This window comes from Vidua chalybeata, chromosome Z (genome assembly GCF_026979565.1).
Source record: "Vidua chalybeata isolate OUT-0048 chromosome Z, bVidCha1 merged haplotype, whole genome shotgun sequence".
Lineage (NCBI taxonomy): Eukaryota > Metazoa > Chordata > Aves > Passeriformes > Viduidae > Vidua > Vidua chalybeata.
The window spans coordinates 14,176,785-14,200,265 of NC_071570.1; the positions used below are offsets into that span (position 1 = coordinate 14,176,785).

Consider the following 23,481-nt stretch of genomic DNA (forward strand, 5'->3'; position numbering starts at 1 on the left):
GAGCACTTCGACATCCTGACAACAGATTCTTTGTTGCCAGTTGGCTTTGTTTCAACAGGATTTACAGCTGTAAATGGGATGGGCAGTTGTGTACAGTGGTTCATTGAGAGTTACACACAGCCTCTCTCTATTTTTATAAAGCATTGAAATTAGACATCTGAAATATATTGAATGGGATCCAAATCTGTAGTAGATATTTGGCAAGTGTAGCTGTTGTCTTATGCATCATATGTAGCTTATGTTGAAATTATTGTGACCTTTCTGTAATTTAAATGAACATCTAAGAGGATTCAGATAAAAGTAGTTTAGGTACTGAATTAAAGCTCTCTAATTTAGCTTTGGAAACTATGTGGCATTCTGTGGCTTTATAATTTTGAATTTTTATTCTGTTAATAATTCTGCTACTTTTTCCTTTCCCTACTCCCACTTGAAATATGGTGATCTTTGGTTTTTTTCAGTGCTAAAGATTTTTCATCCCAGTCTTCTGGGATTTTAATATCATTTTGTGAGTGACTGATCTCACAATTAAAATGAGTAGTACAAATGTGGGGCAGAAGGAAAACGGTATTTATTAATTACATGTCATGCTAAATTGAAGTTTGTGCCCAAAATACAGAGATTATTTCTGTTGCTGAAATGAATGGTACCCATTGCTTCTTGTCAGATTGAATATCAAGTATCTTTTGAGAATAAACCATCTCATTCCTTCCTATTGGTGAGAGTATTAGTGACGACAGTGTTTATAATTTAAAATACAGTTGGAAGGCAAACTTCCGCAGTTTGTCACAGGTTGGTTAATACAGCAGTAAAAGGGGAGATGGATGTGGCTACTTGTGCAAGTCTATTACTCAGGAGGCCTGTAAATTTGATTGGCTGCTGCAGTTCTCCCAGAATCATTGTATTTGAGAGCAATAGAAAGATAAGATATCCAATTACCCAAATGATTTGCAGGGTTAGCCAACGTTGTCATGGAAACCCAAGTCGGAACAAATTAAATTTTAAGCAATAAAATAATCTTAAAGCACGTCTGGGAACAAGAAAATTTGGCAGTGGCACTTACCTGAATTGAATCTTAGCTTGACGTGCTGTTGTTTGACATTGATATACTATGGGGGCCTAAACTTTTAAATGGCATGTTGCCTTTATTTTTATTTTTTTCTTTTGCAGCCATTGCCAAAATGGAATGTAGTGTATTAATTTTAAATAAAAGGGCATTCATAATATATGCATATCTCTGTGCTCAACCTGGATTCAAGATCTCATGAATAGCAAAGTTCACAGAATGCTGGCCTTAATCATTTGAAGCTTTTGAGTGTTTAGGTTTTGAGATTTAATTATAATTCCAACATACCCTCATCCCCTAAATTATTAGCAACTAATTTTTGGAGGTGCTAGAGTCTTGCTATAGCAAATACTAACAAAGCATGCAGCACTAAGTGCAGTGAAATACAGAAAGCTAAGCACAACGAAATACAGTTTTTTTTTTCTGTAATTGCTCTCTGAATGTGTCTGCTTTCTCTTGTTTTTGAAGATTTTGATCACAAAAAGAATGAAGGCTTTGTCATTTAAGTGCATTGCTTGTTTCAGTGATTCTGTTGGAAAAATTAAAACATTAAATGGATATTAAACTTCAGCACAAGACTAAAATATGCAGTTTCTTACTGCATTTTACAAGTCTTTGGGTATTTGAATAAGTTCTGGCTTGCAGCAGGGATTAAAAAAAATGGCTAAGCATGTCCCATAAAGAGGGCTTTTATTCACATGCCATATAGACAGATAGAGATGAAAACTGGGCTAAGGTCAAGCCATTTGCAGCATTCTCATAGGCTTCGATTTTCTTCTCATCCCCACCACAGATAATCTCAAATGATTCAGTAATGACCAAATGTGCAATGTTGACCTTTCCTCCCCAGTGGATTACTGTGTTACATGCTGTAAATGGCAGGAAGTCCATTTTGTCCTTCCAGGAGGAGTTCGGTGTTGTACTTGGCTTTCTAAGTCTTGAAAGTGTAAGCAGAGGCAGAGTGCTTAAGAATTACCTTCTAAAGCTTTTGTGAATGTGTTTTAACAGTATATTCCTTTCCATGCGTTAAAGGCTGATTCTCTGATTCTTTGGCTTGAAGGGAATTAATTAGGACATGCTTCTTTGGTATTATCAGAACATTGGTGGTTTTTGCTTTGCTTTTAATCATGTTGTTCCTAAGCTGTATTTTTCTGAATTTATTACAAATTTGATTTTCAAAATTGGATCAAAATAATAGCATAAATAAAAATGTAATAAATAAGAATATATAAATCCATCCTTCAGAACTGGTGATAGAACAGTGCTTTAGATCTGATCTAACTTTGTGATACTGGAAGTTCAGTGCAGGAAAGAATAACAAGCTTCTGACATAAAATGAACATTTTTAGCTAAGCATTGCTTTGTAATATAGAATCTGGACAGCTTTGACGAGTCTCAGCAATAATAATGGAGCAGATGCTGCAGTGTGGTGATTGCTAAAACTAATGTGTTGCAAGATTTATTTTTTGTCTTAAATCACCATGGATCCTGTAGCTGAAGTTTGTACTGGGATATATATTGGTAGACACTGGTTGGAGCAAACCCAAAATTACTCCTGTTGAAACCTCTGAAGCTGAAAGGGGATTAACTAATTCTCATCAGAGAAAGTCTGTGTTCTTCACTCAGAAGTTAAACTGCTAGTTCCCATAAGCTAGGGCTTCTTACATTAGAGCTAAAATACACATGGGTGTTCATTATGCTATGAAATAGAGCTTGAACACTTCCTTTTAATTTCATTGCAAAAATATGTCCTTTTCAAGAAATTGTGGCAATTTAGGTATGATACTTTATGTGGTGCTTTGGAAAGTACAGGCTATCAAAATGCAAAATTATCTGGAATAGACCCTGTAAAGGAAAACAGGTCAATACTTTTCCCTAACAATGCAGAAGGAAAACAGAATTCAATTCTACAAACAAGCTTAAGTCCATAGTAAAAAGCCTTATTTAAATGAGTGTTATATTGAGTAACTAGTCTGGCTGTTTTATTCTTTGTCATTATGTTAAGAATTCACTTTAACAAGTGTGCAAGACAAACTTAAGTACAAACACTTGAGTTTGGCAATGGTTAGGTCAAAACATTTAAGTCCTTAACTAAATGGAACAGAGGCAAAAAAAATTACACAAGTGAAGAGAAAAAAAATCCATCAGCTCAACTTAATTTTACAAAATGCAGCTGAATTCCTTCATGTTAATTTTTAATGATACTTCAGAAAGGAGGGTAGCACTTCAGTCAGGGGTCTGACAAGCTAGTCATTTGCAAATAAATCAAAAAACAATCATTACAGCAGCAAGAACCAGTGAATGATGTAGTTTTGTTATTCTTTGATGGGCTTCACACTCAAGTTCTCTATTAAAAATGAATGTATTCAAGAGGCTCTGCATTAAGAACACAAACAATTAAGGGCACTTCAGATAGTAGGTAGCTTTGCTAAGAGCTACCATAGAGCTCAGAGGAGTTTCATGAGAGATGCAGGCTTCTGTAGCCTGCTTTACCAAGGAGCCACAGAAGATGAGCAATTAGTCATTAGCAATTAGAATAAGTTTGTCTATGTTTGAGCAGCTTTCTGCAAAGTTTCCTTTGTTTATTCATCCTTAGGACCTCTTTATATGTCTCAAGGTTTGCAGTTAGGTAATAGTTATGTTATATTTGAAGGCCTCTAGAAACAGGAGATAAGTACCTTTATTTTAAGACTTTCAAATTCATGAGCCCCAGGTCTGGGGGCTTACTCTAATGACACCAGTTACTGATGTCTAGTCTTGATTCGCAAAACTGTCCTTGACTCTTTCAGAAGGGGGTTTTGCTTTCCAGATTGAATGTGTACACACTGACAGACACAGGCACATGCATACTCAAGGGTATTTCACCTTAAAAAGCAAACGTTCATTGTCTATTGAACTGTTGCATTTACATTTAAAGTAACAAATGTCCCTTTTTTCTCAGTTCTGAAAACAACCAGCAAAATTACAGAAATTGTGCATTAAAACTTTACTTTGACAAATTGCTAGACAGCACAAGTATTTTTTAATGTGTTTGTAAATGAAATTTTTTACTTAATATTAGAGGGCAGCAAACAGGAGGTGCATGAAATTGCATAGTAGATAAATAATTTTAAGTACTTAAAATGTGTGTGAAAACTTTCTTAGACATACTGCCTTTTAAATGCAAGCAGACCTTTTTATGATTAATAGAATAGTCATTTCAGTTTTCAGTGTAGATGTCTCTTAACTAGCACTTGTAACAACGGCAAGAAATCTCAAAATAAACTTAATTTATGGCATGTACATTTAAGTTTATCTAGCACTGCTGTTGAATTAATGTTACTGTTCATATATGGGCATCAATGATGCCCAGCTTTGGTAAAGATAAACTAAGAAGAATACACTTTTTTTTTTTATGTTCTGACACTAAATCAGGTGTGATAATACTGAGACAGTAACAGAAGATTGGTGTGGAAAGGGGAAAAGTTGATTATTTTCAGAAAATAAATTAAATATCTAACTGACCTTCAATGGAAGACAATTATAACCTGGTGCACGTGATACTGTATTTTTATCTTACTGTTTGATGTCATGTATGCTATGTTATTACAGTGTAGCTCAGATATTTGGGATTTGGGGCAGAAAAATCCAATAATATGAACAACTTGCATGTTTTACAGACTCTACTAAAAAGAGGATTACATTTTGTTTCCTTATAGCAGCAATAGGGATATTGCCTCAGAACAGGGAGACTTTTGTGTAGCCCATGCAGGCCAAAGAAATTTGCAATAGACACTGAGTGAGTTTATTCTTTGTCTATCCCCTCTTGTCACTTGCTATGATTCATATTTGTTCCTGCCTGAAAAACAAAGTTAATCCCATTGGTCTAGGGCAATTAAGTCCTTGGATCCTAAACATCTTAGCTAAACATCATCCAAAAAGACTTCTTTGCAACAGACTACCTTTCCACAGCTGATGTACCCTGCTTTCTGGAGAGATATACTAGGTATGTGGAAAAATGCCCATTAGTACATGTGTTTGGGTTTTTTTCCCTTTAACAGAAAAATACCAACAGATTTGGTAATAGTTAAGCTGGTAAGTTCAAAGTATTGACTTTGCTATTATGTATGTAGTAGTAGTACTAAAAGCTAAATATGGAATTATAGATGTTTTATGGTTGTGGCCCAGACAGAATTGAAAAGACCACTGTGGTACTCTGTGAAATGATAGATGTTTCAGCTGAGAATAGAGATATGTTCATCTTGTTGCAGGGGGCAAAGATTTCCTGAAAAGCAACTGTCACTTCATTGCCCTTAATTAAGGGAAACCTTTTAATCCTAGGAAGAAACCATCCCAGAACTTCTTTGGAAGCTTCTGCAAAACTATATAGTTTTGTGTGTGTCAAATATCAGGCTTTGGTCAGGAGTGCTTCGTGTCAAGAGAGATGAGGTGTTTTACAGGTCTAGATACCATCATGTATTTTCCCTGTGTCTGTCAGAGGTTTGGAAGGAGGTGTTAAAGCTTCCTAATTATGCTTAGATCCCAAATCACCTGTCTCCTGAGACATAAAACTAGAGGGTTGATTTTGTATCCTAATTATTATGTGACTGATGTATAAAGATCAGCATATTACAACGTCTTCTTAAACAACCTCAGAATTATAGGAAGGTTCAGGAAAAGGCCTGGCAGAGAGTTAACAGTTTTAGTCTGACTTAAGTGAGTTTATCTTTGCTCAGCATTAATAAGTGTCATTTCATAGAAGACCTAATGATTCACAGTAGTGACCATTTGTTTCTTCTGTCTTGAAACATTTAAAAAAAACCCAACTAACCAAGAAATATCTTTATGGGTTAATTATATGCCAGAGATGGACAGGAGCTGTTCAGTGTCTTTCACATAAGCTGTATTCTTGTCTAGGGGCTGATTTTGGTTTTGTGCAACTGTGCTACAGTGACTGAAATTGCTGTTTTTAAGGAAGACTGAGGAAATCATATAGGTAGCTTGAGGGTTAATTATAATAGTGGTTCTGAATTATGGGCAGATGTATGGATCTGAAAGGCTGTAAACACAGATAACACTGAGTAATGAGAGAAAAAGATCCCTTTACTCCACCAGGAGTCCAGGTTTGACGTGACAAAATGGGAGATACAGAAGTACAACATATATAAAGCTGTTGAAAAGTGGGACTCAAACTCTGTCCTGCTGTAATCTCTGTTGATTTCCCCGAATGATTGCTCCGTTCTTTACTGGTTCCTAACCTTGTTCTCCTGCTGTTCATGGTTTAACAAATTTGCTGTTATAGACTATCACATTTTCTGATCTCTTTTTCTTTCCTTGTTTGCATTATTTTAAATCTCTTTTAATATGGATTTTAGAAGTCTGTACTTCTTGTCTCCATTCTTCCTCACTTCTCTTTTAGTATTTCTTTTGTATTCCCAATGGTACATTTCTGTCGTTTTACCTTCTAATAGGCAGATAAAATTGATCATGAAAGAAGCGTTTTTCTTCTACTCCTGCTACGTTCATGTTACACTGCTTGATAATTTGAGTAATAATAAATTTACCTTTTAAAAGGCTTTATATTGGAGTTAATGGATTTCAAAAATGTTCTGCTTATTAATGAACTATATACAAGGGCCAGATTTGTGCCTAAATGTGTGTACAGATTAGGTGCTTTAGACATGGCAGATGTCCTAGAGTAGCTAACAAAATCTCTTTCCATTACTGGGCTTGTATATTAAGTATTTATATTTGCAGTAGTATGAAAAATGGGTAATATTTTGTTACTTTCTTCACTGTCTGAAGTTAATATAATCCTGTATACTAGTTAATATGTCAAACCCCCTAAAATGCAGTTTTTAATCAAAATACTTTTACTCTGTAGACAGAAATCGCGAAGAGATTGAATACAATTTGTGCACAAGTCATCCCATTTTTGTCTCAGGAAGTAAGTAAAACTGTTCAGCTGTTAAATTGTGATTATGTTGTTTTTCTGTTTGCAAATTAGCTAGTTTTAAGTTGTTAATTTTATCACAATACACAAGTGTAAGGAACATCTGTTATAGCTGAAGTATGCAAACCCCCTGCTAATTTGATCTTACAAATCTGAGTTCAAACTAGTGACAATGGCTCAGCCTCATTCATTGCCTGAGGAGAGTGGGAGTCTGTAAAATAGTAGCAATACAAGAAAATGCTTTTGTTTCTAATCATGGTGATTGTTTATTAGGTATTCAGTTGTCAAGTGTAGATCTAGTGAAATAAGCATGCTTATGTTCTCTACATAATTTATATCAAAGGTGAGTGTTTAGCTCATATGCAAAACACTATTTAAGTTTGTAGACCTACATTTAGTCTGAATAACTGTGATTTTTAGCATGTTGTGGGCAGCTGCTGTTACATTTTGAAGCTTGTTATTTTCAAACTCTACATTTGTACAAAGAGTGTTTGTAATTCCTGATTTCAGTGGTCAGTTTTCCTTGTTTGAAATTTCAGTTGGTTTTGCTATGTGGGCACAGAGTCTATAAATGTTAAAATTGGAACTAATGTAAAGTGGACATTGTCCTGTCAGCTCAATTAAAAATGATTATTCATTTGCCAGACAACTAATAATGAAGGGACTTAGGGAAGAGATAAGCTGGCTGCCTACAGGTTTCTTCTTTCCTTTTGAACGGGTGAAAAATAGGGCATTGTTACCTTTTACCTGCATGAGATCTCTTGCAATGGGTAATGTGGGTTTCTGCAGACAAACTGGTTATTCAAGTATTTGTGATCCTGGTTTGATATGGTGTGGTAACACCTTAACACAAATTCCTCCTTATACCGTTTCTTCTTTCAACAGCATCAGCAACAAGTGGCCCAAGCTGTAGAACGTGCCAAACAAGTGACCATGGCTGAATTGAATGCCATCATCGGGGTACGTGGCCTTCCAGGTCTACCTCCTACAGTGTGTATAACTTGCTTTCATATCTATCTTACTGCTTTGCTATTTTTAAAATAAACTTGATGTTTTGATATCTAGCACTGTTTTGATGCCCAGTGTTGCTGGAGTGTTTTTGCTTCACACAGATATTAGCAGAGATAAAGTAGTAGTTTACTTTGTCAGAACATAATTTTGGCCAGTGCTGCTGCATGTAACAAAACTTTTCCTGCAAGAAATATAGTTTTAGGAGAGTTGCTTGTTTATTTATGGGTATTGTATGTCAGTTGAGCTAGATACTTTTACCTCGTGCTTTTTGTGACACTTGAGTTCTTGGAGCTTATACAACTATTCATTCTTCTTTCTTTCCCTTTCTTGTGAATCTTTCATGAATTTTAAATTAGCATGCTACTGAATAGAAACTTCACTTGCTTTTGAAGTAGTATTAATTGTCTGACACAGTGTTCTAATAGCCTTTCACCAAGAATGTGCTTTTAAATATGCTAAAAAAGTTAATACTACTTGCTTGTGACTAGTTGTCAATCACAAGTCATTTGCTTTGTATTAATGAACTTTTTGAACCATACATTCCTTCCACTGTATGAGTTCATTTCCCCTGCCACTAAGTCTGGAATATTTCTCATGTTTTCTGCCCTTCTGACTAAGTGAAAGAAGTAGCCGAAACAAGAACCTGTCCTTTCTGATTTTATTCATATGTGAGTGCCTTGAGTGGATTCAAATTACTCATTTATCAATTTATGTTAATTGCTTGTGAGAAGATGCCCTGCTGGTCTTTATAGTTCCCTCAGACACTTTGTAATGATAATTAGACATGCTGCTGTACGGATTAACAGTGCCATAGTCCAATGACGTCTACAGACAATGGAACCAGTTAATCCATCTGTGCTTAAAATTACATCCCAACTGGAGATGGAAAAAAAAAATAGGAGAGAGGGGGGATTAAAAGAATGAGCCTCAGCTTGAAAATGCTCCTTTCATCAGTTTCTCAATTGCAGATCTGCAGTCGGTTTGCCTGTGGTAAGCTATTGGCAGTCAATTAGGTGAAATAAACTGGGAGGGTGACCTTCATTTCTTTTTAATAGCTTTTTCTCCCTGAAATGGGGAGCTTCAGTGGATTTTCAGCTTAAATTTTATTCAAGCTGCTTTATTACACTTGACAGATTAGCTTTGCATAAACATAGCCCCCCTTCAAATCTGTGCTGTTTTTCCTTCGTATCAAATTTTGACTGTTACTTAGTTGATTTGCTAATCACATCTTAGAAACCCACACCATTACATCTGTATTTGTCAGAATCTCCTCTTTGCTTTACTTGTTTAATGAATTAGTTTATGGAGACCTGATTTCATCTTTGAAATACCACGTGTACATTTGTGGTATTTGATTAGCAAAGATTAGAGAACTGTACTTTCTTACATTTTTTAAAACAAATTGCTTCTTAAGGATAAAAATGGAATGGAAAACCCTTCATTATGAACTAGTTTTAAAAAAGAGTTTATGTAGTAAAAGGAAACATATTAAAACATATTTTTAAAGATTCTTTCTTGCCTTAAAATAGTGCTACTTAGACAAACCAAATTTTGCTGTCTCAAGCATGTTATCTACTTCTTTTTAATGTCTGCACAATACAGTCTCAAAAGCCATAGGATCTACAAGTACCACATGCAATTAAGAACTTTGGGGTTTTTGGGGGAGCAGGGAGGAAAGCTCTTTGGAAGCAGGAATACTAGGCTCTAACTTTTTTGTTTTATAATCATCTAAGATTTACCTGAAGAAATACTTTTCTTGTGTCTTATGAAAGACTCCTGAATGATGCCATACCAATCCAAAACTGTAAGTGAGGAAATTAACATGCTGGGCACAAAATTCATTTGACCATGTAGGTGCATGCATTTACATAATGCTAAAATTAGATGTATGTCCCAGTGATCTTTTACAGTCTTATTAATCAACAGTTACCTTGTGCCGCACAGTGAGTTTCATGCTCTGATATATGCTTGGTTTTGTTTGAAAGGGACGGTGTATGTCCTGGAAAATCTGAATAGCATAAAATCAGGCTGACAATTCAGTGGACCTTTGCTCCCCCTCGCTGAGCACTCAGGGTGTCAAGCCCTTTCCCCAGAGGGGAGGACACATCAGAAGCCTGTCTGTTCCTACAAGCGGCAGCTGCACAGAGGGTGAGCACGGCACAGTTTGATAGCAGCTGTCAGTATTGTTCAGGGGCCCAACTTAGTGTAAAGAACAATGGAAGGGCCATGCTGCTAAAGTGCAGTGTCTTGCAAGATAAGAAAAAATATAGTAATTTAACGGTTTAGACACCTATTATGGGCATGAAAGATCATCAAACTGCTTTTCAGGATTCAAATAGGCTGGACCAATCTGTAACAGTAGAAGATGCGATCGAGGGGCTTCTGGTGTCACAGTACCTAAAATACATGCATATCATAATTCTTGAGGATAGGAGGGAAATTTCATTTTGCTAGCTGGTTGGTACTAACTTGCCTGGTTTCTCTTGAGTAAATAAAATTCTGCATTTTTGCCAGGATTTGCCTTTTTCCCCCTCTTCCTTTCTGTCCTTAAGGGCCATTTTTTCCTGACACCAGATGATTCAAGAGTTTCCCAGTTGGCTTTCTTCAGTTAGAGACATTCATGTTACTCCTGTGCAATGTGTGAATTCTGGAAGGGAATAAAGACTTTTAAATTACTGGGAAAAATGTTTTGACTACAAAATGATTTTGAACTATATTTATTTTATACTTTTTATTTCCAGTTGAAAAGAGGGAAGCCTATTAGGGGACAGACTATGAGGATAAGGACTTATAGTCTCACAGGACCAGGATTTTTCAGAGAATTTGACTACAAAATCAAAAGCCAGGCTTTGGAATAGGTGTATATTAAGCATGTACAAAACAGAGTGAATAAATTGACACTTTTTTTTTAAAAAGTAATATAGTTGGACTCAGTGAGCTTGCAAGCAGTGTTAATCTTCTCTGTTGATTAAAAATTCTTACTTCAGGAAAAAATCTTGCATGATGTTTGGTTATTAACAGTCATACTCCTGGCCTTAGACTCATCCTGCATGTTCTTGAAGGCTTTTACTATCAGCTGTGGGTTAGCAGTGTGGCTAAACAATCTCTTTTCAAATTTTTTTTTAATAGCACCATTTAATATTATTGTATTAGACTAGAATGAAGTAGCAATTTTGGTAGATAAATAATGAACAAAGTAGGAATCTTAACTAAAAGGTTAAGTACCCTCATTAGCTCCTTGGCCTTGCTCTAGCTTCAGGCAGTGTCCACTTGGGCAGTTAAGGAAGAATCTAGATCATGGTATGAAAGAATTAGGTAGACTATTATGGTGTAACTTGAAGGTTTGTTTTGGATTTTTTGTGGGTGGTTTGGGTTTTTTTGTGCTTTGCTTCATTGTTTGCTTGGTTTTTTTGTGGGGTTGTTCTCTTGAGATATGTCTAGAAAATAACAGGTTCATGTTAGGGAGTATAAGTGACAGTTAAATTGGTATGTCTAGGTGTGAATAATGGAAGATTAGATTTACTTCCCAATCAATAATCTAGTTTTTTGAGTAGAATATGCAAATATCTGAATGAGAAATACAAGCAGCAAACAGGAAACTTTCTTCAGCACTGTATTTTTGATGCATGATTTCAGCATACCACTGAGAAGCCAGGTATGGCTTATTTTTCCTGTTGAGGTGGGTTGCTAATGATTTAGTGAAATATGTATCTTTTGGATTGACAGTTCTCTTGAGACAGATTGAGTTGTTGGCCTCCGAGAGTCCTCTCCACTGTTGCATGAGGTGATTGGCTAAAGGATTAGCAAGATGTGGGATTATTTTTTCTCTCTTTGCTGTGGTTGCCAGCTATCTCTGGGATTGTAGTGTGTGAAGCTTAAGAGGATGAGGTTAACCTCTTGAGGGTTTATTCTTATGAGTGTGTAGTTAATCCTTAGAAAGCCTATAAATAACTAGGCTGTATATTTCATTATAAAATAGAAATACAGACTAGAGCAGAAATGAATGCAGAATTTAGTATAAGGGAAGAGCTAAGCAGCTGTAGCATTACTTGAGATCCTTCTCAGGCATGATCTGCATTATGTGCTGAGGAAGGCGAAATTGCCTAGTTCTTTTAAATTAAATAAAATGAGATCTAGTGAGAACAAGACACTCTCCTCACTTTTAACGTAAACTCCGTAACTGCAAGTCTTACTGAACTCTGGCAATAGGAGCTCTATTGTGTAGCAACATCCTGGGTTATTCTTCATATTTTAGAACACACAGAAACCTTAGTTTTATCCTAGGATTCATGATAGTCACTTTAAGAATACAAAGGCTCCCAACTTAGTTTACCAGTTTAAATTAGATAGCTAGGGAGGAAGGTACTTGTCAGCATGATAATGAGTGTTCTCGAAATACCAGTCCCTAATGATGGTCAGATTTTTGCTGTTAGTGCCACTAAACTTGGCGAAAAATATGGAAGTGGTATTGATATGTGTTGGTAGCTTGACCTACTCAAAAGAGAAAATCTGGGAGAAAGTGTGTAAAATATGAAAGCGTGGTGTTAATCAAACTTGGTTGCCTCTTGACACCCCACCCCCACACACCCAGTCTCTGTGGACTGATGGGAAATGAAGAATCTTGGAACAGCAATATAGAGGAAGGTAGTATCTAAACAAGGATGATAGTGTCTCAACAAGACAATTTTCTGCAGAAGAAGGTATTCTCAGTCATTCTGGAGAGGGCAAAATTGCATCCAAAAGTCAAATGGAATTGCGGTGCAGGCCAGACCTCCCTTGTCTTGCAAGGCTTCATGTGGGATGGATGGAAAAAGCTTCACCTTGGATCTTGCCCAAAAAGAAAAACAAGAGAACTTCAGCTGGCTCTCATCAAGATCTAGTATCTAAACTACAAGTTATAGGTGAGACTGAGTATACAGTTGCAAATTTGTGAAGCCTAAGAGCTTTCAGGAAAGGAGTGAAAGTATGACAGTTGAACAAAAATATTGTTAACTAGTCCGAAAGCCTGAAGATATGCAGCTGCAAATGTGAGTGCAGAGAGAAGGCAGATTCTTATGACATAACATCTGAAGTATCAAATGTGAGTTGATACCTCTTGCTAGATTACTTTTTACTGAGTGGATGTTGGGGATATATTTTGTACACTTTGAATGCTGTAGATCTCAAAACTAGTCTGTTTTTCAGCAGAGGTGAAATAAGTTTGGTGGTAAAACATGTGTGTGATAATAGTGAAAAAAAGAAAGTCTAATTGGAACATGTGGTTTCAGGAAGGGTTAGATAAAAGGATTTGATATTGAAGAGTTGATTGATTCATTTTGTGTATACTTGGCTCCAAATGATTTGGTTTAGACTGGTTTAGAAAGATTGATTTTGGTGAAATAAAAGGGACTGAAGTTGGATACAAATGCTGAAATAGTGCAGTTGAAAGCAAGAATTTGCAGAATGTAGTTGGAGCAGTACGTGCATGTATTCATATATGTAATTGGAACAGAGGGTAAGTTATTTAGTCCTAGAGGAAAGCATTACTTCCTCTAGAAAGTGATTCAACTCACCTCTCGATTCAAATGTATAAGCAGAATAGCTTACCTACTTTGAAGATAGTGTTGAAGTGGATAATATTCATAAAAATGAAGTTATTAAGCAAAAGGAGACAAAATGAAGAGATGTACATAATTTTTCCCTTTTACAAATGTCTGCTTTACTTTCGTGCTTAGTGAGATATATGGGGGAATTGGAGAAGACAAAGAGTCAGTAGGGTGAGATAAACTGTCATGTAACCTTCAGTACTTGTCTGGAAAGTAGTTGGAAATATATGTTGGGAGGAGGAAGGAGTTGGGTGGGAGAGCTGAATTGGTTGGTGCAGACAAAAGAAAAATTCAGCTTGGACTGCGAATGAGGAGAAAAGAAATGTAAAGTTAGTTGAGTAAGGACAAAGGATGGTTATGTTCATGGAGCTGTCCCATCCCAGCATTGAGTAGGAGTAGAGGAAGTTGTTGGGAGTTAGTATGTTGAACAATGTAGAGCAGCAGGTTGGCCTGCTTTGCAGTAAAAGTGGTGCAAAGAATGAACCATGCAGATTCTGAGAAGAAAACAGTGATAAACTGAGGTGAACTAATTGCTACTGCATGGATGGGAGTGATGTGGACTGCACAGGCAAAATATACCTCTAACTAGGTGCCAGTGTCAATAATGGAGTCGCTTGAGAGTAGGGGGGTGCAGAGGAATATGCAGGTGGAGGAAGAATAGGGTGACACAATATTTAATATTTACAAGTATGTAAATAGTGAACATTGGATTTGTACAAGAAAACAGAAACCTGCTTGCTGTGTTTTTCGTGGAAGAAGAGCAGGACAGACTTGAGACAGGGACTCTGTGGGAGGACTAGACAAGAAGCTTGCTTTTCCTTAATCTTTAATACAGAGAGGCTAGCATAGGCTGTTAGGATAATTTTAGGAAATAGTAAAGGCACAACAAAGACGTGGTTTTTCCACAGTTTTCTGCAGTATTTTTCCACAGTAACTCTGCAATGTGCATAAGAGTTTGTTTCAATTGCAAAATTTCTGCTATCTAGTAACTGCATTGTTTTTTAATTTTTCAGAGTACTTGCTGAACTACCAAGGTTGCTATCTTGTATAACAGTTAATTGCCTGAAAATAATACTCAACTACTTGAAACAGTATCTCGTACTATTTATAAAGGTACTGGCTAACTGGCTCTTCAGATTGAGTACTTACAAGGAGCAGTAGTGAGAAAGTAAAAGCAAGAATTACCAAAAGTGCTTAAATGCATGTTCAGAATTAATTGTTGTTTGGTGTGTTGAAGTTGTTATGGTATGTAGAGAAAACATACAAGCTTCTGGTCTTGGCTTGGAACACTAAATAAAGATTGGTGCACTGCTTTTCTTATGACTGTCATATTTTTCATTTGTTGGTGTCTCTGAAATGTTTTTGTAGTTAGTAGTAGCTGGGACAAAAGGATACTGACTATAATTTCAAATCCTCTATTTAACTTCTGGATTTTAATTTACAAAAAGCCTTGCTACTTAATAATTTCTGTCATGTTCAGCAAGAGTTAAATTTCTGGAGACTAAAAGAGCCTGGAAGGAAAATAAATACTTTTTAAGATAATCATGCATCAGTAATAAAACTCTCTGGAGTAATATCTGTAAGTCATTTCCAAATTGGTGCATGCTTGAGCTAGTTGTTTTTGGCAACTGTGCAGTAGGAGCATGCTTTTGAAGTGTTGTTGGATGGTGGTGGTATGCTAACAGTAGCTAAAAAGGCAAATTCTAGATTTGAGGTTAGAAGGTGAGTAATAGCAGGAATTTATGATTGCCGCAGAAATGAAATGTGCTGGCAGTTTCTGCAGAGCAGAAGCAGTGTGTGCTGACAGCTTCATTCTAGAGACTTCAGGCTTGCATCTGAGCCTTCAGAGAAGGCAATATGTACTTGTCTAAAATTAAAGAAAAGCTTTGCTCTTGAACTGACTTACACTGACAGTGATAGAGGAACATGACTGGTTTCAGAAAACCTTTGTTTCTTGTCTGGATCAGGAGATTTTAAGGTCATCTTCTGCCACTTTTAGACTGTGGTTCTGAATTTGTTACTTTATTTTAGAGTCTGGGAAGTCCTTTGGTGGTGACATGTTTTCCCAAGCAAGGATCATTTTTTCTGTGGTGACTCTGACTCTACCCTTCATGTCCTGTGGCATCTGTTTTTTACAAAGGCTTGTCTGGCTCTTCCATTTTGGCAGTCCTTTTCTCTTGGTTCCTTTCAGCTTTGCTGTTTATCCCTTATTTCTTCAGAATTTAGCCTAAGAAATAAAAAAAAAAAAACAAAAAACAACAACAATATTTTATCTAAGTTAAAAACAAGGTAAATAACATAATACAAGGACCCTTAAAAACGTGGTCTTCTGATTCAGTTCTGTTTGGTTTTTTGGGATTTTTTTGCTATGTGTTTGAGGGTTTTTTTGGGATTTTTTTTGCTAAGTGTTTGAGACAGGAATTGTTATTAAATGAGCCCTGGAATACACATTTTTTATATGTACAAACACACTGAAGATCTGTATTTTTCCATAGAAGTATAAACACTCAATATATATGTAACATACACAGAACAGTGCATGTAATATATAGTAAAAGTATGTAATGCTATATTACTGATATATTAAGATGTAAAATATTGTGTATATGTCATATAAAGTATGGTTTGTTTGCACATACATAAAAAGTAAGACAAGCAAAAGGGCTTCTTTTGTTTGTGAATTGCTTGTTGTGTTGCTCTACTCATACTTCAGTGGGTCTGCACGTGGTACAACCTACAGAGTTTTAGGTTAACTTGCATTGCCTAAAAGCACAGGGGAAGGAAGAAAACCCTTTTCTATCAACAAAAGCCTTTGTGTGGGTGCAGCTATGGTAGGAGAGTGTTAATGCACCTTGGGGAGAAGATGTCAGTGAACTGGAAGAATTCCATCTGCTGGCGATGCCCTTCATCCTCGCTGCAGGGCTCTGCCTACGTGCGGTGGGATGATCCACAGAGGCTCCACAACCTAGAGGCTGCTACTGCTGACCTACTCTGGTGAAAACGCCAGTCCTGCTGGCAGTGCTATATGATTATTCCCTCTATGATAATGGGAAATCCTGCCATTTAAGAGTTATTGCAAAAAAATTTTTAAATAGTTAATTGCTGGTCACTTTAGTGGAAAAACAGCTGATGGGCTTATTCACTGGGTGTGGTGGCAAATCATTTGGGTGGGGCCACCCACACCTGTCATTTACTATTAACAAAAGTGATCTGAAGTGTATTATCTCTTACCTTTCTAATTCTGATGCCTGGGCTTGCCCTTGAAGATGCCAGGAGGAAAAGCAGTGAAACCTAGCTGTTTACAGTAAGACAAGAAGACCCAGAGAAGATAAGAGTTGCTGCTCAGATTTATACTAAGGGTCCTTTCTCCCTTGTGATATATAGTGGTAATGTGGAAACTAATCAATGATTAATAAATTACCCTTGAATATTAATTTTTAAATGCTTTTTGAATTACATTGGGAAGCATTGAAGACCTGTTTCTTAGTTCTGTAGGTGTAAAACCAGCTGTAGTATTAAACTTTAAGAGTGGGATCCTGTGCTTCAGCAAATATTCTGTGTATGTACTGTTACGGGCCATGTAATTAAGAGCAACCCAAGCCTTTCTGGTGTTGGAAGAATTTTTTTTCTCTTCATGTTGAAAAAATTCAAAATTTCTCATAAAGTAGAAAATATTTCAGAATGTAAGCCACTTCCCTTGTCCTGCTGGCACTGCTCTTCCTATCGCATCCCAGGACACCATTCTTGGTCACCAGGACATACTGCTGGCTCATGGATGGCTTGTTTTCCACCAAGACCCCCAGGTTCTTCTCCACAGAGCTGCTTTCTAACAGATCAGCCTCAGCCTGTGCTGGTGCTTGGGGTGATTCCTTCCCAGTGCAGAACCCTGTATTTGCCCTTGTTGAATTTCAGAAGGTTCCTCTCTGACCGTCTCTCCACCCTTTTGAGGCCCTTCTGAAGGGCTGCACTCTCGGGTATGGCCACTGCTCCAGCTCTATGTTGTCAGTGACCTGCTGAGGAGGCGTCTGTCGCTTTGTCCAAGTCACTAATAAGCAAGTTAAACAATAGTGGAGTCATTTTGAACCTTGGGGTCCAGGCTTCCAGTTAGGCTTCATGTTGTTTTGAGGTAGGTTCATGGATTACTTTGAGCATGTTGCTGGACCTTCTGTATCTTATTTTTTAATTTTAATAGTTAAAGTGACACAAGAGCTTGCTGTACTTACAGTGGAGCACTGAAATGCAGCTTCTCTGTCTTATTTCAGTTACCTTAGAGCTGAAATTAATTTGTGAAAAAAGGAATGTTTGGGGAATGTGTATGACAAGGTGCCTTTATCCCAGTATAGTATCAGTTTTCTGTTTTATGAGACGCAATTTATGCAACCCTTTACTGCTTAAAAATGTTGTTGTGCAATTGATACTTCATTAGTGTGGTTTGTGTCTGAGCAAGTGAAAACAGGAAATGGGGAAAAACTCTGAAGAGCTTTCTGTTCAGAAATTTAACAGGCTTGAGTTAACTTACATCTTCTTTCTGACTTGGATATTTGCTTTCTGGCATAAATTTTCTTCCCAATAAAGTTGTGGGGTTTCATTTGCTTTTTTTTGTGGGAGTGGAAAATCAGTGTGAAGACCCCAAGACCCTACCCTATACATCTCCTTTAATAAAGCATGAAAAAGGAACAGGATTTTATCCATGAGACAGTTGGGCCATTAAATAATCATGCTACTGCCACACAAATTCTGTATGTGTGAAATATACGGCTTTGAATAGCTTTTGTCAATGTTGTCCTTTTATGGATTTAAATTTCTGTAGTACAATGACATTTCATTGTGGTTTATAGATGGAGGAAACTTGCTGAAGACACTATTCTTTATTTCTGAAGGGGCATTTTCTTCCTACATTAGGCACTGTGGCTTGTTCACATAAGGATAGTTTTCAAGCAACTTCTACAAACCCACATTCTTGGCTCATTAGCTAGACATGTAGTAGTGGGCACTTTAGAGTTTGTTTACTGTCATAGAGTGTGGCTTTCTTCCTGTCAGAATAGAGGATTTAGAAGATAAGGAAGCGAGGAAACCAAATTGACCAAAATAAACAAATATTTCAAAGGAAGTAGTTAGAAAATTAAGACATTATAGTGGTACCTGGCTCACCTTTCTAAAACTTGTTTAAACAATGAGAATTGGCACGTGGTCTAGTGGCAGGCCCGTCACTAGCAGGGGTCTACAAAGTTCATTAAGGAACTGGAGCATCTCACTTGTTAAGAAAGGCTTGCAGACTTGGGCCTGTTCAGCCTCGAGAAGAGATGATTGAGGTGACAATGATGTCCTCATGATTGTCTATCAGTATCTGAAGAGAGGTTGTCAGAGGATGAACCTAGGCTTTGCTTGGTGGTGCCGAGCAATAGAACAAGAGGCCACTGTCACAAACTAATGCACAGGAAGTTCCATTTGAATATGAGGAAGGACTTCTTTACTTTGTGGATGACCTAGTGCTGGAACAAATTGTCCAGAGGTTTTGGAGTCTCCCTCATTGGAGATATTTAAGAACTACATGGACAGAATCCTGTGCCATGTGCTCTAGGATGACCTGGCTTGAGCAGAGAGGTTGGACCAGATGTCTCCCTGTGGTCCCTTGAAGCCTCAAGTGTTCTGTGATTCTGCAGTCTGCAAATCATAAAATTGGTAAGGTTGGAAGAGACCACTGGAGGTTATCTGATCTACTTGCTCCTGCTGAAACAGGACCACCTAGGGCCAATCATGCAGGACCACGTCCATACAGCTTTTGAGTATGTTCAAAGGTGGAAACTCCAAAGCTCCTGGGTAGCCTGTGCAAGGGCTTGGTCAAAAATGAGTGTGTTCTAATGTTCAAGACAAACCTCCTATGTGTTAGTCTGTACCCATTGCCTCTTGTCTTTCATTGGGCTATATGGTGATGGGCTATAAAGGTAAGGGACTGGGGTATGTCATATGAGGTGGGGCTGAGAGACCTGGGACTATTTAGCCATCTCTAGACATATTGTTGGATGCTCTCTGTTTTGTTCATGTCTCTTGTAAGGAGAAACCCAGAACAGGGTATAGTAATCCAGCTGTAGTTCCCACCATGATAAGTAGAGAAGAAGGCTCCTCTCCCTAGACCTGCTAGCAATACGTGTCTAACGCAGCCCAAGATGCCATTCATCTGCTTTTCCACAAAGGAACGTTGCTGCTGGCTCATGCACAGTTTGGTATGGAAGGACCTTTTCTGCAAAACTGCTTTCTAGCTGTGTGGATCCCAACATATATGAGTTTATGGTATTGTTCCTCCTGGTGTAGGATATTGCCCTTGCCCTTGTTGGACATCATGAGATTCCTGAGAGTCCATTTTTCTAGCCTGTGGAGTTGTCTATGAATGTTATCTCAGCTGTCTGCTGTATGAGCCACTCTTCACAGACTCAGACCTTAGTTTTGTAAATTGCTGTAGTGATATTGAAGATTAGGGTTGAAATAGGTGAGAAGGAAGTGTCTTGTGGGGACTATTAACACATTTTGTATGGTGATGTTATCAAGGAAAAAGAAACATGTAGAAGCATCGAGAAGGAAACATGACAGCTGCTGCCAAAGCAAAACTGGGAAATGGAGCAGTAAGCAGTGCATATTTGGTATTTCATAAATAAATCTGTTTACCTATGATAGAAAGGTTTGGATTGGAAGAAACATTCAAAGATCAAATCAAACCCCTCTGCCATGGGACAGGAACATCTTCCATGAGACAGGTTGCCCAAAATCCCATCCAGCCTTGACTTTGAGTACTTCCAGGGATGAGGCATCCAGTGTCTCACCACCCACAACATAAAAGTTTTGTCATTGTGTCCAATGTAAACTTACCACCTTTCACTGTAAAGCCACAAGCCTTGTTCTGTAGCTACAGACCATGGTAAAAATTTTCTTACAGACCCACTTTGTATATAAAGATCAAAGTAAGGTCTTTTTGGAGCCTTCAGGCTAAAGAAACTCAACTTTGTCTTTTTTACTTAGGAAAGGTGTTCCAACCCTCTCGGATAATTTTTGTGGGCCTTCTTTGAACCTGCTGTAGCAGGTTAATGTCTTTCTTGCACAGTAGACCCCAGAGCAGGGCATGGTACTCCAGTGAGCATCTCATGACGTAGAGGGAAGAAAAGGAACAGAACCACTTCCTTTGACTTACTGGCCAAATTATTTTGATGCAGCCCAGTATACAGTTGGCTTTCTAGGTTGCAGATGCACTAATCCGATGATTTATCTTCTAGCACCTGCCAGTCCTTTACAGCAGGCCCATTCCCAAGCCCTTCATCCCCCAGTCTAGGAATTGTCACAGCTCAGGTGCCAGACATTGTGTTTGGCCCTTTGGAGCATCTTGAGAACTTCATGAGATGGTCCCACTTCTCAGGCCTGTCAAAGTCCATCTCGATGTCACCCCTTAAGTGAATCAATTGCACTGCACGGCTTGGTGTCATCTGCAAACTTGCAGAAGGCACAGTCAGTCCCGTTTCCCGTGTTATTGATGAAGGTCTTGCGTAGTGTTGGTCACATTTTACGCTTCTGAGGGACACCGCTTATTACTGTTTTCCACAGAGGTGTGAAACCATTGACTCTTCAGGTTTAGTTTCATTGACGCTTCAGATGCAGTCATCCATCCAGTTCCTCATCCATGTAATAATCCATCCTTCAATTAACTATTTGTTTGAGTGGCAAGAATTTTGTGAGGGGCCATATCAAAGACATGCCTCAAAGAAGCCATAAGTAGATGGTATATTTTGCTCTTCCCATGTCCATGGATATAGTCATTTTGTAGAAGAATGTGAATATATTCTTCCAAGTGATTGTTGTCCTGAAATATGTTCTACCCTATAGCTGAAATAATCTTTGGAAGGTACTTATAGAAATTTAAATGTAAGTATTAATTAACAGCTTAGAGTGTCTATTGAGTTTCTTCCTGCCAAATTTGACTGCTGGTACTGTGGTTTGTACATACAGGGCTTTTCGTTTTTTTTAGGATGAGGGGAAAAAATGGGATGTGACAGGAGCATAGGCTTGAGTTACTTCCTTTTTTGAAAGGTTGTATTTGCAATACTGGTTTTATGAATACCTTTAAAATTGTTAGGAGGTGCTTGCTCAGAAACAGTAACACTGTTTTTTATATGCCAAGTTTTGGGTCTTTATGGTTTAGTTATGGAGACACCGGGAAATAAAAACCTGAGGCAATAAAACCTACATCTAAACAGTACAGTAATATATATGAGTTTGTAATTCCTTTTCTCCCTTTGCAAATATTAAGAACTTCTGAGTTTGCAACGAAATGGTGGGTGAACTACAGATATTTTTAAAATCACTGCTGTGGCTAATTATCTTAAGTGCAGTCACTTAAGTATGCATCATTGTGCTCTTCTCTACCTTCCCACTTTCCTCTGAAAGTGGACACAGCCTTTGCTCTGCAAGTAATGATAATAATTGGTACTAAGACAGACCTGCTACTCATCCTTTTTTGAGCACATTTCTTATGGCAGATGTCTAGTTTTTAATTAACTGCTAATGAACATGCCTAGTAGACCATGATACTGCTGCCAGCCTACTCCATTTTATATCTCACTGCTGCTAAGCTCTTAAAAGGTTACAGAGCAGGCATTAGTGTCTTTGAAGTGATGGGAAAGTGATTATATGCATAACATAATTGTTTGTAGGAACTATAGCAAATGTTTAGTTACTAAATGCATCTGGTGAACATTGCTGTTATCCCTCCCCCTGGTCTTTATTTTCTTCCTTTGTGTGCAGTACATATTCCTTTTATCCCTTCTACAAAGATAATACAATATGCTTTTAAAAATTAAAGCTTTTTAAATAAAACAAATATGAACTTCTGGAAAGGATCATCTTTATGGATGATCCCTTGTCTCTTAGGGAGAACTTCAAACCTGTTATGAATAAATAGCACATAAGAAATAAATCAGGATATGAAAGACCTGAACAGCAATGCACATCAGATAATAAACATGAAATCATGACATAACTTTGGTGACTTAAAAGACCATGATCAGTGTTTCAGTTTTTCAGTTTTAAGTTAGCTTCATGTGCCATATTTATGGATCTTTGCGTACCATGCCTGTAAATAACCATCTGCAGAGCTACAAAAATGTGCAGAGCAGCTTTGCAATGCACTTGCAGCTCTCACACCACACCTTACCCATTGCTCCCCACTATTTGTGTGCAATACCACTAGTGAGCACAGGACACAACCCTTCCACTCTCAGCTTCAGAACCTTTTATAGAGCATTAATCTGTTCCTCATTTCTCAGACTTTCATAATGTGTGGTATGTAGGCTACAAACCAGAGCCAGGGAAATGGTAGGTAACATGCCCCTAACATTTCTTAAAACGTTAACCTGTGCTTCCTGAAATCAAGTGGGTTAACTTGTTTGTTAATTAAACCAAGCAGGAGAAAGATGAATAAGGGTTATCTTCGTACACTTCGCAAATGGTAGGGACAAGAATGGAAACAATTTAACTCATGTTCCCTGTTTCAACCTTTCAGTGGGCAATCTGCAAAAGAAGCTAGTTTGAGCTTATTGTTGGAGAAGGGAGGAGGCTTTTCTCCATGAAACCAGTTTGGAAGGAATAAATAACTTTTTTATTCTTAGGCAGTTGCACACAAAACTAGGTAATATGGGGTGATAGTGCAGCTGGGGACAAGTAAGACCGATGCCAGAAATGCTGCACAGTACTGCTGATTGAAGTTGCCTCAGAGCTAGAGTGCAGATGACTGACCTGGCTGAAATGGTCAGTGAGGAAGGAGGTGAAGAAATCACCATCTCTGAGAGAGGCTGCCAAAATAACAGGTTATCATCTGTTTTGAGGAAATGTGCTGGAAACTACTGAAG

The 23,481-nt window shown here is 37.7% G+C and overlaps 1 protein-coding gene across 4 annotated transcripts in view; it reads left to right on the forward strand.

Moving 5' to 3' along the window:
* Positions 1 to 23,481, forward strand: part of TLE1 (TLE family member 1, transcriptional corepressor) — a 72,962-nt gene that overhangs the window by 13,704 nt on the left and 35,777 nt on the right. For 2 of the 4 annotated variants that reach the window (XM_053968901.1, XM_053968904.1), the window contains exons 5-6: positions 6,927 to 6,989; positions 7,881 to 7,985. In XM_053968901.1, the coding sequence (XP_053824876.1) occupies positions 6,927 to 6,989; positions 7,881 to 7,985 (168 nt within the window). The remainder of the gene's footprint in view (positions 1 to 6,926; positions 6,990 to 7,880; positions 7,986 to 23,481) is intronic. The other 2 variants (XM_053968902.1, XM_053968903.1) reach the window with 1 other exon arrangement.